Here is a 14,993-nt window from a genome sequence, read left to right on the forward strand (position 1 = left end):
TAGAACATATTAGTATTACAGTTGAGTAGGTCTAATATTTATTTTTCTTTCTTTAAATAGAAATTAGATACAATGGTCCTGTCAGATAATAATTTGTAAGTTATTATCTGCAAAAAAATAAAATAGTTTTCATGTGCCCAAGTAGCCCTAGGAATCAGGAGTAAAGTTGTCCCCCCCCATCTGAAATGGTGTCCCAACAACACTAGAGTTATAATTCAAGTTAATTTTCAGTAAAGCCAAGCCCTCAGGCAGTGGAGTTGTGGTTGCTAAACAGTTGTAAAACTCAAGCAAACGGTGGCTGCTAAGAAAACACAAGCAGTGTAATCTGAATTCTGTCCCCATAATAATGGAATTAAGGGTTCAAGGCTTTTTCTAGGGTTCTCCATTTGCCCCTGCGAGATGATGCTTGCTGGTCATTACTGCTAGGACTAGCAGGGCATCTCTCAGTTTACGGAGGCAAGGACTGTGTTTTTGGGACCCTCATTTGATGCCAGCTTATGACTGAACTTGTGTGTGGCCAGGGCACGCAGTCCAGCGACGTGCACCGTGCTGGTGGCTGGAGGTGAGGGGCGGCAATCGGAGGCAGAGCTCCCTGACACTGAGCTTCACCAGACTGGAGACCCGTCTCCCAGGGAAGGCTTAGGCCGCCCCGACGCCAGCGAGGAACGCCAGGGGCAGGCGGGCACACTGAGGGCAGCCAGCCCCTGCATGGGAGGGAGCAGCTGAGAGGAAGCTGAGAGGCAGCTGAAAACCTTGGCCGCGAAAGGACCGACAACCCGCCAAAGCCGAGAACTCGAATCTGTTGTCCCTCCCCGCCACTAGCTCGCCCGCCCCCAAAACAAGATGGAACCCGATCGCCTTCCTCTGAGCGGCGCTCTAGCTCCTCCTTGCCCCTCTCTTTTGTCCAAGCCGACATGAGGGAAGAAGAGAGCAGGGTTTCAGCGACGCTCTAGTCCCAGTTAGTTCACCTCTCTTTTGTTCGCCTTGTCCCGACGGTGCCCGGCCACGCTATAGCCCGGGCTGATCGGTGGGTGGCGCTCTAGCTTCAGCGAGCCTCTCTCTATGATCCAGGCTGAGGGCACTCTAGCTTCCAATATGCCACTCTTCTGTCCCGGAGGTCCAACGCGCCTCACTACGCAGGCACTGTGCGTCGCACGCGCTGCTGCTGTCGCCACTCGCTGCGGCCTGTGGAAGCTACGATCTCCGCTTCAGCCGCCGCCTCAGACCCGGCCCCGCCATGTACCCGGCCTGGGGCCTGTACGGGGCGGCGGGGCACTACCCGCCGCCCCCCACCACAAACCCGCCCCCGCCGCTGCCTGTACCCCCGCCCGTGATGCCCCCCTCCGTCCCGCCGCCGAACTACCCGCCCCCGGGCCCCGGCGTGGCCCCCGCGCCCGGCGCCTCGGGCTTCCTGAGCCTGCAGGAGCAGCACCTGGCCCAGCTACAGCAGCTACAGCAAATGCACCAGAAACAGATGCAGTCGGTACTTCTGGGGGGTCCCCCGCCCGGGCCGCCGCCGCCCCTGGGCCTGCCCCCTCCGCCTCTCCCCGGCTCCTTCACTGACTGGCCGCCGCCAGTGCCGCCCCCCGTCCGCAGCTACCAGAAGCAGTTCAAGCACCGTGAGCCGCCTCCGCCGCCCCCACCCCGGGACCCCCAGGTCTGCAAGCCCCCGGCGCCCCCCCTGCCTCGAGAGCATGAGACCGTCCAGTCGTCTCAGCCCCGCAGCGACTGGGAACACCTGCCTTCTTCCCCAGTGCCCATGGACATGGAGCTGTCCTCTCCGCCACAGTCGCCCCCGCCGCCTGAGCAGGCCTATCCACCCCCTTCGCAGGCCTATATCCCCCCAGCCCAGTCTGAACCGTATATTCCCCCAACCCAGCCACCCCCTTCCCAGTCCCCCCCGCCCCAGTCTTATTTGTCCCATTCTCAGCTCTCCCAGCCACCGCCACCATCCTATCTGGAGCCTCCTCCATCAACTGCCCCTCAATCTTATTTACCCTCATCCCAGTCCTATCAGACACATTCTCAATCTTATTTGTCCCCTTCCCAATCATCCCTTTCCCAGCCAACCCAGGCTAGTTTGACACCATCCGTTTCTCAGTCTAAATCTCACTTTACTGCATCCCAGTCATCCTTGCCCCCTTCCACTCCTGCTCAGCAAGAGGCAGTGCAGAGCGTTGCTAAGGACACCAGTGACAGTTCTGACCAGCACAGCACCCCACAACCAGACCCCTCCACTATGACCCCCCAGGTAAGAACAAAGTGTCCAACCTGTGCTTTGCTGCCGAGTGTGACTCCGGTTTAGAAAAGATAGTGATGGGAACTGATCATTTACTGATGTAGTGTGAGTTTTAAAGATGCTTAATTAAAGCCAGATAAAATAGAGAAACAATAAATGAATTATGTTTAAATAAAGCAAAATATTTTGGCTTCAGCTCACAAAAGCCAGGAATGGTACAGATAAGATTAAAATTTCATAAACTTCCACTGAATGTACATTTTGTATTCTGTAGTACTTGGTTTTCAAGAGCCAACAGTTCCCAAGCATGAGATGTGTAGAGAATAAAGTTTCAGCCTTGACTGAACTTTATCCCCTTGGTGGATTTTTCAGACTTTTAAGGCCCGGATCTTGCAAAGTATGTTGTGCAGATATGAACTGTACGGAACCCTATTGACTTCATTGGGCCATCCATACCAGTGCAGCAGCCTGTTGATACATTGTAGGATTGCCATCTGGTTTTATTTTGCATAGTTTCTTATTTTAATTTTTCTCTTACAGTAATATTTTTTCAGTTGTTTATCAACACAAATGATATAACAGTGCAAATTGGCCATACTTGCAATAGTTAAGATTACAAACGTATTTCTGTTGTAGACCCTAGATGCCTCATGCATACAGCTTTCAAAAATAGTCAGACTTTGGCCTAAACATGTTCATGCTTGAGCTCTTCCTAGAGATGAACTTTTATGAAGCACTTGAGGAAAGTCTTTTCAAAAGTTTTTGAGTTTGGTGAGGGTGAAAAATATACTTTTTACTGTTAAAAACACTTATGTCTGTAGGTGGGCACTTTTATAATGGTATTGATAGGGACTAGCTTTTTTTTTTTTACTTGTATAGAAATGGGGACTCCTCTTGTGTTCATTTTTCTTTAAGCTCCCTCCCCTCAAAACGAAATAGTAAATTAGATGTAGATTCATTATTCTGGTTGAATAACTGAGCACCCAAAAGTGCTGGATTTTAGGAGGTTGAATATTAAATGTTAACACCCTCCCACCTTGCTTTGTTGCTATCCATTATCATAGTCTGTAATTTCAATATGCTATACTATTTCTAAAATAATACAATACAATAATTATTTTGATAACCGTACATACATATAAAATAACAGTCATAATTAATGGATTATTGCAATGCATACTTAGAGGAGTAGAGTTGTGACTGAATAAACATCACTACCTTTTGCATTTTCTGACTTTTTGCCCTAACTTTGCATTATTGTAGCTTGCGGAATTTGATGCAATACAAAATTAAGTGTTAATTTGTAAAGAAAGTGGTACCTAAAGAATTGTAAAGATTGAACATTGAAATATTATAACTTCTACTGATGTGCGGAAGAAGAGTTATGAAATGTCTCTTTTTTAATTAATGACAATCTAGTCTAGTTATCTCCTGTAGTAACAGTGTCCATAGCCAAATAGAGTGTTGCTTCTCCCCTATCCCCCATATATTAAGTAGATTATGCAACATATTGCAATTTGTAATTCCTTGTTCCATTATTTTTCTTCCACTGTGTAACATTGAGAGATCTCTGTGTGTGATTGTCGTTTACAGTCCCATGCCATGTGACACATTTTGCAGCACAGCAAAAATAAGGTTCCCGTGTCTCCTTATGGCGAGGTGTATCTTTTCAGAAACACTTAGGCTACTGGTTCCCAAACTTTTATACTAGTGATCCCTTTTGTATAACAATCCTGAGTTAGACCCTTCCCCGCTTATAAATTTAAAAAAACTTTTTTATATATTTAAAACCATTATAAATGCTTGAGGCAAAGCGGGGTTTGAGGTGGAGGATGATATCTCGTGCCCCCCCATCATGTAATAACCTCCTGAGGGGTCCCAAACCCCAGTTTGACAACCCTTGACTTAGGCAATGTCTACACTACCACTTATGTTGGTATAACTTGTGTCGTTCAGGGATGTGAAAAAAACACCCCGCTGAGCGACATAAGTTACACCAACATAAGTCAGTGGGAGAGCTTCTCCCACTGACATAGCTACCACCACTCGTTGAGGGTGGTTTTATTATGACAGGAGAGCTCTTTCCTGTCAGCATAGAGTGGCTACACAAGAGAGCTGACAGCAGTGCAACTGCATCGGTACAGCTGTGCCACTGTAATAGGGTGACCAGACAGCAAGTGTGAAAAATTGGGGTGGGGGGGTAATAGGAGCCTATGTAAGAAAAAGACCCAAAAATTGGGATTGTCCCTATAGAATCTGGACATCCGGTCATCGTACACTGTAAGCTGTCTAGTGTAGACATAGCTTTAATAAGTGAAGTATCTATCAAATTTATTTATTGTGTACCATTCACTTTGGTATCTGGGAGCATATTCTGTGCAAAATTAAACAAAAATGATCTACATTTTCCAATGAAGGACACCTAAGCTTCATAGCCCTGTGTTCTGGACTGCTGTATTGTTTTCCTCTTCCTTGCTTATCATCTCTGTTGTTATCTTCTTCCATGAGCATCACCTGGCTTTTCTTTTTTTACCATCTTGGGAAAGGGATTGCAGCATAAAAAGATTGGCCTTGCATTGTGCACTAAAGATTCATTGGCCTTGCATTGTGCACTCTCAGATTCATCCTGATATTTTGTAGTGACCAAGACCCCCAAGTTTCTCATCCTGGATTCTGGCAATCACACTGCTTGCATAGAATCTTGCTGTCCTGGTGGGCCATTAAAACTGAGGACTAGGTTCTTGAAATGGAACTAAGTGGAGCATCAGTGGAATAAACGGTATATTGACATCATGTGTTTCTTTGGTTTTCCTTGTTTGAGTTAGACTGAGGCTGTGGTATGTTATACCAGGCAGTGTTTCTGTGTGACCTTCACAGTTGGGGATTTGGTAGAAGTTGTGTTATGGTAATTTAACCTGACCAGAAGGTGATGATATCTATTTCACTGTGGTGAGATCCTCCCCTGAGAGGAACGGGTATAAACCTCTGATACTCAGACTGCAGCTCTCGAATGTGTCTCCTGGGGCTCTTTGCAGCATGGGATATTAAAACACTGTGTGAGTTAATAATTCACCAATCAGGGATGCTTTTACTATGTTATTAACCAAATTAAGTTATGAACTTGCACTGTGAGCTTTGCTGTGAAAGTAATATATAATTATATATTTATTTGCTCTGTCATACTCTTTAAATTTGAATAACAGTATAGTAAATAAAACAATGAATTCACACTACCATAGCTCTTTTGGGTACTCTTTTGATAGGTAATTTGGCTCCTGAATGACTTGAGGCTCAGTATCACTGGTATGAACCCTTGGTTAGTCAAAGATGGAAGAAGAAGCTGCTTGATATTGTTGCATTATTTGTGTGCAGGAGTAACAGTGATTGCAGTAGGACTCCAAGAATAGTTATCACCTTGACACTGGGAGAATAGAAGCCCTCATTCATGAGGACTAAAGTTCCCACCATCTCTTTGAAATGTATCCTTGACCAGTATCTCCTCTGTTTTGCTCAGTCTGAGCTTTAGATATCTCTTCTTTCCATCCATTCACTTCTCTCAGGGGTTGTCTACATTATGCGCCGGATCAGTGGCAGCAATCGATCCAGTGGGGGTTGATTTATCGCGTCTAGTATAGACGCGATAAATCGACTGCAGAGTGCTCTCCCATTGACTCCCATACGCCACCAGAACGAGAAGCGCAAGCGGAGTTGACAGAAGAGCGTCAGCTGTCAACTTACCGCAGTGAAGACACCGCGGTAAGTAGATCTAAGTACATCGACTTCAGCTGCACTATTCATGTAGCTGAAGTTGCGTATCTTAGATCGACCATACGTGGTAATGTAGACAAGCCCTCAGTCAGATGCTGGGACATAAAGTGGTTCTGGCTTCATGAGCTGTGAAGGAGATTTACAGCTGAGTGTCATCATATTGGTGGTATTGGAGCTTATGTGGTGGTGTGACCTCTCCTACAGATTAATCTATATATTAAGAAGGAGAGGAGATAGGATGAGTTCACAGGGGACTAGGTTTTTGGGGCACAGGAGCAGTTGTCTATCATGACTGTCCTCTTTTATTTATCTATGTCATAGTCATCACTATTGTATAAAATCACTTTATGTGACATCTCTTTTGAAAGGAATGATTCAGTCCAGCTTAGTGCAGTTCTGCATGCCTCTGCCAGGTCTTGAATGCAAAAGCAACTCCTAATGCAACATGGAGTTGAAGGTTGCTGAGAGATCCCATGCTATAAGTATGGATATTTGTCCTCCACCCATAGCCACGAGAGCTTCTCTATGTCATATCCTGGTCTGAATCCTGATTATGAAGGATATTGGCAGACGTCAGTGGCAGGATATAAAATGATACCATCTCCTATCATAGACATAGTCCCCAAAATGTCATTTTAGAGAAGTGATTTTCTGCATAGATCTGCTCTTTAAATTCATCCATTTCACAGCTCACTACTAGAAACAGGCCCTTCTAATTCAGGCATAAGGTATGTGGGTGGAGGAAGTTTGCATTGCACATACTTATTTTATATCTATTTTGAAGATGAATTTGAAACTTTAGTCTTATCTCATCTGGCATCATTCACCTGCATTTAAAAATAAACTGTCACTCCTTTTGGCTTCTCTACTGTTCCCGTGCTGGATTTTCAGAAGTGGCTCTTTTTCACAGTGTGTGGGTTGAAAAGATGAACAGGAAGGATATGAAAGATGTGGGACAGTCACAGATTTTCAGAAGAGGGGAAATAGCTAATTGAGCTTGTGCTTTCATAGGCCGCACCATTCCATGAGCTTTAGGATAAGCTTTTCCATATCCTCACTTTATGGCTATAAAATACCAATCTCTGTCCCCTGTATTTTGCTAAGATTCTTATGAAAGCTATATAAATTCTCTTGATGAATGGGACTTCAATATACATTTTTAGTAAACATTCAGTATTCTGAATTTATAAAGTTAGAATTTAGTTCCTTTTGTTTCTGGTTTTAAATCTGAGCTCACAGCATTTCACTGAGTTTTTAGTGTGTGTGCAGATTATAGAACCATAATCAGTAGGAAGTCTCTTCCAACTTTATCCTTGATATTTGGGGCTGGGCAGTGAAAATCCTGATGATGTATAATTATTGAGCTATCTACTATTTTGAAAATGTGTAAAAATATTTGAGGATTGAGCTATTCCTTACCATTATTTCAACCTGGAGGAGATGTATGCTACTTGGTTACAAAACCTAGAAAAGGGGATTTATAATGGATAATACAGATCCATTTGTCTATATGACACACATGGAGAAAGTGAAGATCTTGGAAAATTCAGAGGAAATTCTCCAGCATTATCCCCTTCAAAGAAGGTCTAAATGTCAGAATATGCCATCAGATCTTCTGGAACAATGTTCCAAAGGACAAGCCTTTCAGCTATAAAGCACCTGTAGTTTGAACATATTTAAAGTTGAGGACTTAATGCTAGGAAAGTGACTATCTCCATAGCTGGCCTTGTCTTATTTCTGGTATCCTCATCTGGTTACCTTTCAGCTCCCAGATACCAGTGAGGTTAGACAACAGATTTTTATAATCTGAACTCTGGGTATTGTTTTCGGTCTGCTTGGTTGTTTGCCCCAGCCTCCTTCCACATCTCTCCCTCACAGTTTCTCTGCTGCCATCTTCACTCTTCCTGTTCTTCATGGTCCTCTCCATTTGTCCCTCTCCTTTCTTTCCTCTGTGCATTTCTTCCTTCGGTGTCCTTCTGCCCCTCTTCCTTTTTCCCTGTTCCATGGCTCCTACTAATTCTCCTCATCCAACTTTCCTATTATCCCACCCCATCTGAGCTCCATAATAAATACATATAACAAGTTGTTAATAAAATAATGAAATGGAATTAACAAGTCCATTCATCCCAATCCCTTAGCTCATATGTTGAACACCTTTCTCTCCTTTCTGTTTTTTGCCTTCTTCGGTTTTAAGCTCTTTGGGATAGGAATTGCATCTTCCTTCATGTCTATATAGCACGTAGGACAGTGATGCCTGAATCCTGATAAGGGGTTTGGACCTCTATTGCTTCTCTGTAATGATGGTAGAGAAGTGAGTTATCACTATGAAACAGGCATAATCACTTCTCTGGAGACTGTTTTCTCTGCCAGATTTCGTTGATTATCTTGGCAGGTTATCTTTATCCGTTTTTGTCCATTCTCACAAACTTTTTGTATATTATAGGAACAGCAGCAGTATTGGTACCAGCAACACTTGCTAAGTCTGCAGCAGAGGGCAAAAGCACATGCACAGGGACAGCAGCAACCGAAGGGTCCAGGAGTAGTGAAGGATGCACCTGAGCAGAGAATACAGCAAGAAGAAGGGAAAGTGACTGCTCCTAATCAGCAGTCTGAACCGCCTTCGCTTAACGAGCCCCTAATACCAGCTTCCAAAAAAGAGGAGCTTCCTGTCTCATCTACTGAACCTAAGGTAGGCTATGCAGAGATGCTATTCCATATGGGACATTTATTCCTAAAAAAAAATGTTTTCCTCCTACCTGGGCCTGAATAATAAGACCTAGACTTTATATAGTGCTTTTCATCAGTAGATCTCAACGCATTTTGCAAAGAATGTTAGTATCATTATCTCCATTTTACATATGGGGAAATTGAAGTACAGAAGGCAAGTGTGGTGCTTGGGATCACCCAGCAGGCCAGGCACAGATGTCTTGAGTCCAACAGACCCCAAATCTCTTGAATCCAAGTCCAGTGATCTATTCACTAGCCCATATTGCCTCTCAATTAAAAGATTTTACAGCTGGAAAAGACAGGTCTGGGTACACATCTCCCTGGTCTGACAGGTTGGGAACTAATAAATTTTTTTTCAGCAACATGCTGCAGCCTCATTTTTGTTAAGTGATGAGTAGGATTCCTTTCCATGGTCAGATTGGGCTTGTAGAGTCCTCCTACTACAGATTTGAAAGACTTGTTCTCTTGGGATCCATGCTCCCTGCCATGCTGAAGTGAATAGTGTTCAGAGATTCTGAATCGTATATGTCTCTGATGCCAGTAGGTCAGATGACATATCTCAGCAAAAGTGAATTATTTTAAAGAAAATAGAATAAGGGAAATGAATGAATTACTGTAATTCCAATTAGCTAATCCCTTGCGCTCTGGTTCCTTAATCTGAAATCCATGAATGACTTTTCTGTGTTAGTGTTCAAGATTTTTGCCTCTGTCTCACTGTATGATTTGCTAATCCTACTTGCTGAATTGGAAGGTATTAGTACCTTTTCCCTTTGCAACTGCTTGTATAAATCTTGCAGTCAGGATTAGAAGTGTGCCTGAGCTAGTATCTCACATTCAATATAGTGCCTCTATCCCCAGGATTTTGTGGAAGTTTGTATCCAGACATGCATCTGAACTTAATAGCTCAGGTCTGAACCAGAATACTAAATCGAAACACACCGGAATTTTGGAATAGTTTGGATTTTGATTTAATCATTCCGATTTTTAGCCGAGATGCAGATTACTTTCCTGTTATGTGCTGGAAAGGAAAGTGGTGATCTTGCCTTCCTCTCCAGACCTTGGAAGATAATGATTCCTTTGTTAAAGATGGGGTCATAGTCTGTGCATAATAACCAAGAAGTTTTGCCCAAAAACCTTTCTTCCCATGTGCTTGGTGATAATTTTTACTTAGAATATGCAGGCAAATTCTCACAAATCTGATTTTTGCCTTGAACTGTTCCCCTTATTGAAGAAGGTAAACAAAATCATCTATTCTCATAATGGCACAAAGAGTCAGAACACCAAAATGCAGGGTCACAGAATTATTAAGTGCCATGAAACTTCTGTGAATTTGGTGTGCTTGTTTAGGTGTTGTGCTTGAATGAGCTTTCCCTTAGTTATAATAATTATATTGATCTTTAGCTGAATATTGAACCTCCTGAGGACTCTGAGGAAGATTTGAGGTTGCAGCAGTTGCAGGTGGCAGCAGCTCAGTGGCAACAGCATCCACACCATCGAGTTGGCTTTCAGTATCAGAGAATAATGCAGAAGCATGCCCAACTGCAACAGATCTTACAGAAGTACCAACAGATCATACAACAGCCACCCCCCCCCCAGGTTAGTCATTGAGGAACTGGGATTTGGTATACCTCTTGCATGATGTAACACTCATGGTCTGATAAGAAGTATGTAGTATAATCATTTCTTCTGGCTGACTTGTTTGCCTTGCTCTCTCTTTAATCTTTGTTCATGGGCAAAGACTTAACTCCCCCTTCCCTGAGAAGTTACTTCCCAGTCTCAACTGAAGAATAACAAGAATATTTAGAGATGTTGATGGGAGCAGTTTTCATATGAGGAGTAATTAAAAGACTATTTATTGACATGGGATAAAGTTCTCAAAATCATCTAAGGAGTAATTTAGGCTCCTAAGAGCCTGTTACTTTTGAAAATGGGACTTAGATGTCTTTGAAAATTTTACAGTAGGACAGTTTATCTTAGAAAAGAAAAGGTAACTTAAAGTGGCAGGAACAGAAAAAGCTGGTTCAGTGCCATTATTTACTCTGAAAAAGTAAATTTACAAGAAAAAGAGGCTATTCAAAAAAGACAATGTAAAAGCCAAAATAAATGAAATATTTAGGTAAAGTATAACTAAATAATAAATAAAGTAAATAAGATATCTCCATTAATTTATTTATCTCCTAGAACTGGAAGGGACCTTGAAAGCTCATCGAGTCCAGCCTCCTGCCTTCACTAGCAGGGCCAAGTACTGATTTTGCCCCAGATCCCTAAGTGACTCCCTCAAGGACTGAACTTACAACCCTGGTTTTAGCAGGCCAGTGCTCAAACCACTGAACTATCCCTCCTCCCTAATAGTGGATCTCACTGCCTAAGGATATTATTGATATAAATAGATTAGTCGGATTAAAAATAGATTAGACATCTGTAAGAATTGCAAATTCAGATAAAACTAATTGTTGTAAATCTTCATGCTTCAGACTATAAGATTATTGCTAGCTGGGGTCAGTAGGATGGTGTTGGGTAATTAAGCAGATCGTGGGATTGTTGGGGGTTAGGGGAGATCCTGTGCCTTCCCATTTTCTTTGTGAGAGGGGTGGTATTTGCCCTTAAAAAACTCCAAATTATTATAGTAGCACTTAGAACGGGTGGGCAAACTTTTTGGTCTGAGGGCCACCTCGGGATTCCACAACTGTATGGAGGGCTGGGTAAGGAAGGCTGTGCCTCCCCAAACAGCCTGTCCCCCGTCCCCTCCCACCTCCTGACTGTCCTCAGAACCCCCAACCCATCCAGCCCCCCGTGCTTCTTGTCCCCTGACCACCCCCTCCTCGGACCCCCACTTCCTATCCAACATCCCTGCTCCCTGTCCCCTGACTGCCCCGACCCCTATCCACACTCTCACCCCCCTGACAGACCCCTAGGACTCCCACTCCCTATCCCACCACCCTCTGCTTCTCGTCCCCTGACCACCCCCTCCCAGGACCCCCCACTCCTAACTGCCCCCCAGGATCCCACCCCCTTATCCAACCACCTCTGCTCCCTGTCCTCTGACTGCCCTCCTGACCTCTATCCACTCTGCCCCCCAACACGCACCCCAGGACTCCCACTCCCAACCCTCCCTATTCCCCATCCCCTGACGCTTCCCCAGAACCTCCACCCCATCCAACCACCCCCTCCTCCCTGAATGCCCCCCATGACCCTCCTCTACCTTACCCAACCCCCTCCCAACTCCTTAACAGCGTCAGAGCCAGCTGTGCTCCTCAAGGTGCCCAGGGGAGCAACAGGCCAGAGAGCGGCCCACGCAGCGGTATGGCTGCGGGGGAAGGGGGACAGCAGCGGAGCGGTTGGGGGCTAGGCTCCCAGGCCAGGAGCTCAGGGGCCTGGCACGATGGTCCTGTGGGCCGGATGTGGCCCGCGGACCATAGTTTGCCCACGTCTGACTTAGAGACTCCAACTAAGATTGAACCCCCTTTGTGCTGTGAGTGGTACGTACACATAGTGAGAGTTACTCTTTGTTTGAAATAATTTACATTCTAAATAGACAAGACAGACCAGACAAAGAGTAAGAAGTGAAACAGGCACTGAGAGGTAAAGTAACTCACTCAAGATCCCATAGCAGGTTTGTGGGAGAGCTGGGAACAGAATCCTGATCTCCTCATTCCCAGTCAGTGCGCTATCCAGTGGACCGCTCTGTCTTTTTGTGTGAGTGTGAGTGAGTGAGATTTTTGTGTTTATTTTTTACAGCAGCTACAATCATAGAGTCCCAATCCTGATTGGATTCTCTGGGCATTACCACAGTGCTAATAATGCATCATTGCTCATTCTCAGAGACAAAATATAGGGCTAGAGGGGCAACTGGTTTGACCCAAACTGATTCAGAGCTGGCTGCATTGAATTGGATGGACCATTGATATAGCATTCCTATACACTTTGAATGGTTATGGCAATATTGAAAGGGGAGAGATAAAATATGATAATTAGGCCATCACATTTTTTCTTGCACAGCTCTTAGCGAACTCTTGTTGATTCATATTTTATACAAAATATACTGTTTTAATTACTTTTTCATTTTATGTTGCAATAGTGTGACTCTGCATGAATGATATGTATTGTGTGGGTGTTTGCCACTCCTAGCGCTCAAGGATCTGAAAGTCATTAGATAAAGGAAAAGTATATTGGAGCCAGTAGCCCCCAGGAAAGCTTGGTAAGGGAGACAGGTAAAATAATCATCATGGTTCCTAGGGTAGTACATTTTCATGATTTTACAAGGCAGGGTAAAGGAGACTTGCAGTTTGACCACAGCAATTCAGATATAGATGTAGGTACAGATAAAATATATTGAATAATTAGTGTCTGTTGCAGGTTAATTAACTTTTATTACAAGCTTAATGAGAGATTGTTCTTAGTTTGTTTTGTTAGATAAACAAGTTTGATAAGCCCAAACTTGGAGCACTACTGCAGTTTACTCAAGGTCTACCTGGTTTGTGGTCCAGGTGGTGCTCTCGAATGTGAAGGAAAGTGCATTTAAATTGAATTGCTGTGTGCTTGAAGAAACAAATTGAAGAGCTTGGGAAACAAGGTTGCTTGCTACATATATTAGAATATTTGTGGATTGATTTGTGATTCAGTAGGGAGGGAGGATATTCTACTAATAGCCCCAAATAGTTTGGTTGTGTGCAGAAGTAATCTGTTGCTAATTATACTCCCCCCACCTTGAGTGATGTGGGCTTTTTGTATGGAAGTGTTTGGGCTTATCTATCACTAAAATGTACAAGTTAGAGATATGCCCGACAGGGTATGTTTGCTTCTGTTTCTGTGTAACTCTTCTTTCAAGCTTCTGCTGAACATTGGGACAGAGGGTGATATTCAAGCATGTGGCTTCAGAAGGAACTTAAATATATTCTGCAGCATTTAGAATAATAGAATATCAGGGTTGGAAGGGACCTCAGGAGGTCGTCTAGTCCAACCCCCTGCTCAAAGCAGGACCAATCCCCAACTAAAACTTCCCAGCCAGAGCTTTGTTAGTTTTTTATTAACTGTATAGAGAGGTTCCTGAGGGCTGCAAGACCCTCACCTGCTCCCCTGGCCTTTAAGCATGAACCAAATTGCACTCCCCTCCCTGGGATCCACGCCCAGCAATCCTTCTCCCACTGCACTTACCGCACCTGCGGGGCACTGCCCAGGCCAGGGCTGTTGGCAGTTGGCTGCTCACCAGGCCTAAGACAAGGCCTAGCAGATTCCAGCTACTGGAGGCATGGCCTGGGGCGACTACAGACCTGCATCGTGGCCAGCCTGCCGATAGATACAGGGCATTGCATGCTGGAAGCTGTGTTCTTCAGGGCTTTGTGTCTCTTTTTCTTGCAGACAATGTCAGTGGATATGCAGCTGCAGCATTATGAGGCGCAGCAGAAACAGTTTCAACAACTTCACAAAGAATGGGAGCGTGAATTCCAAGGATGGCAGGATCAACTTCAGACCTATCCTCACAAAGATCAGCTTCAGGAATATGAGAAACAGTGGAAAACATGGCAGGGACAGATGAAAGCTACTCAGTCCCATCTGCAGGAGCAAGTGAACTCGCTTCGAAACATGAAGAATCAATACACTGGGAATGTTGCATTGCCACCGCCTTTTGTTCCATGCTCTCAAACCTCTCAAGGAGGCGTGCCTGTTATGCCTCCATCTTTGCCTTTAGCTGCCCCTCCGCAGGTTCCCCCACCTCTGTCTTCTGATCCTCAGTTGTCTAATTCATCTGAACCCCCAAAATCCAGTCTTCAGGTTTTCCAGTCCACTAAGACAACCAGGGCAGCTCTGCTTCCTATCCCTGATTCTTTTGTATTTAAAATACCTGGCTCATCTGCAACTTTACCTTGTCATTCTGAAATAACTACATCTGTTGACTCTTCAGACCAAGGAAACTCTCAAGTTCATCTGAGTAAACAAGCTGTGCCATTTGTTTCTGTCTCATCTGAACCAGCATCTGGAGAACTGAAAACTTCTTCTACAGTATCTTCAACCTATGTACCACCAACCTCCAACGTTCAAGATAAACCAGTGAGATCAGGTGGATTGCTTCCAGACCCACCCAGAGGCACATACTTCGAAGGACCAAGAGGTCCTAGGTAGGTCTTTTTCCTTTAATGTACAGACATTCTCATCTGTACAGATTTTTATACTGCTGTCATCACCATAGTACCTATAGTGCCAGTTGTGCTTTAAACAGTGTGAGAAAATCTGTCATGTGCTTCATTCTTTGTCGTCTCTT

At 44.3% G+C, this 14,993-nt stretch overlaps 1 protein-coding gene across 3 annotated transcripts in view; it reads left to right on the forward strand.

Moving 5' to 3' along the window:
- The first annotated feature begins 1,130 nt into the window (after positions 1-1,130).
- YLPM1 (YLP motif containing 1) overlaps positions 1,131-14,993 on the forward strand; it is a 90,902-nt gene continuing 77,039 nt past the window's right edge. The window contains exons 1-4 of one of the 3 annotated variants that reach the window (XM_075065539.1): positions 1,131-2,251; positions 8,451-8,696; positions 10,136-10,330; positions 14,093-14,850. In XM_075065539.1, the coding sequence (XP_074921640.1) occupies positions 1,238-2,251; positions 8,451-8,696; positions 10,136-10,330; positions 14,093-14,850 (2,213 nt within the window). In that variant the 5' untranslated portion in view covers positions 1,131-1,237. The remainder of the gene's footprint in view (positions 2,252-8,450; positions 8,697-10,135; positions 10,331-14,092; positions 14,851-14,993) is intronic. The other 2 variants (XM_075065540.1, XM_075065538.1) reach the window with 2 other exon arrangements.

This window comes from Chelonoidis abingdonii, chromosome 4 (assembly GCF_003597395.2).
Source record: "Chelonoidis abingdonii isolate Lonesome George chromosome 4, CheloAbing_2.0, whole genome shotgun sequence".
Classification (NCBI taxonomy): Eukaryota; Metazoa; Chordata; order Testudines; family Testudinidae; genus Chelonoidis; species Chelonoidis abingdonii.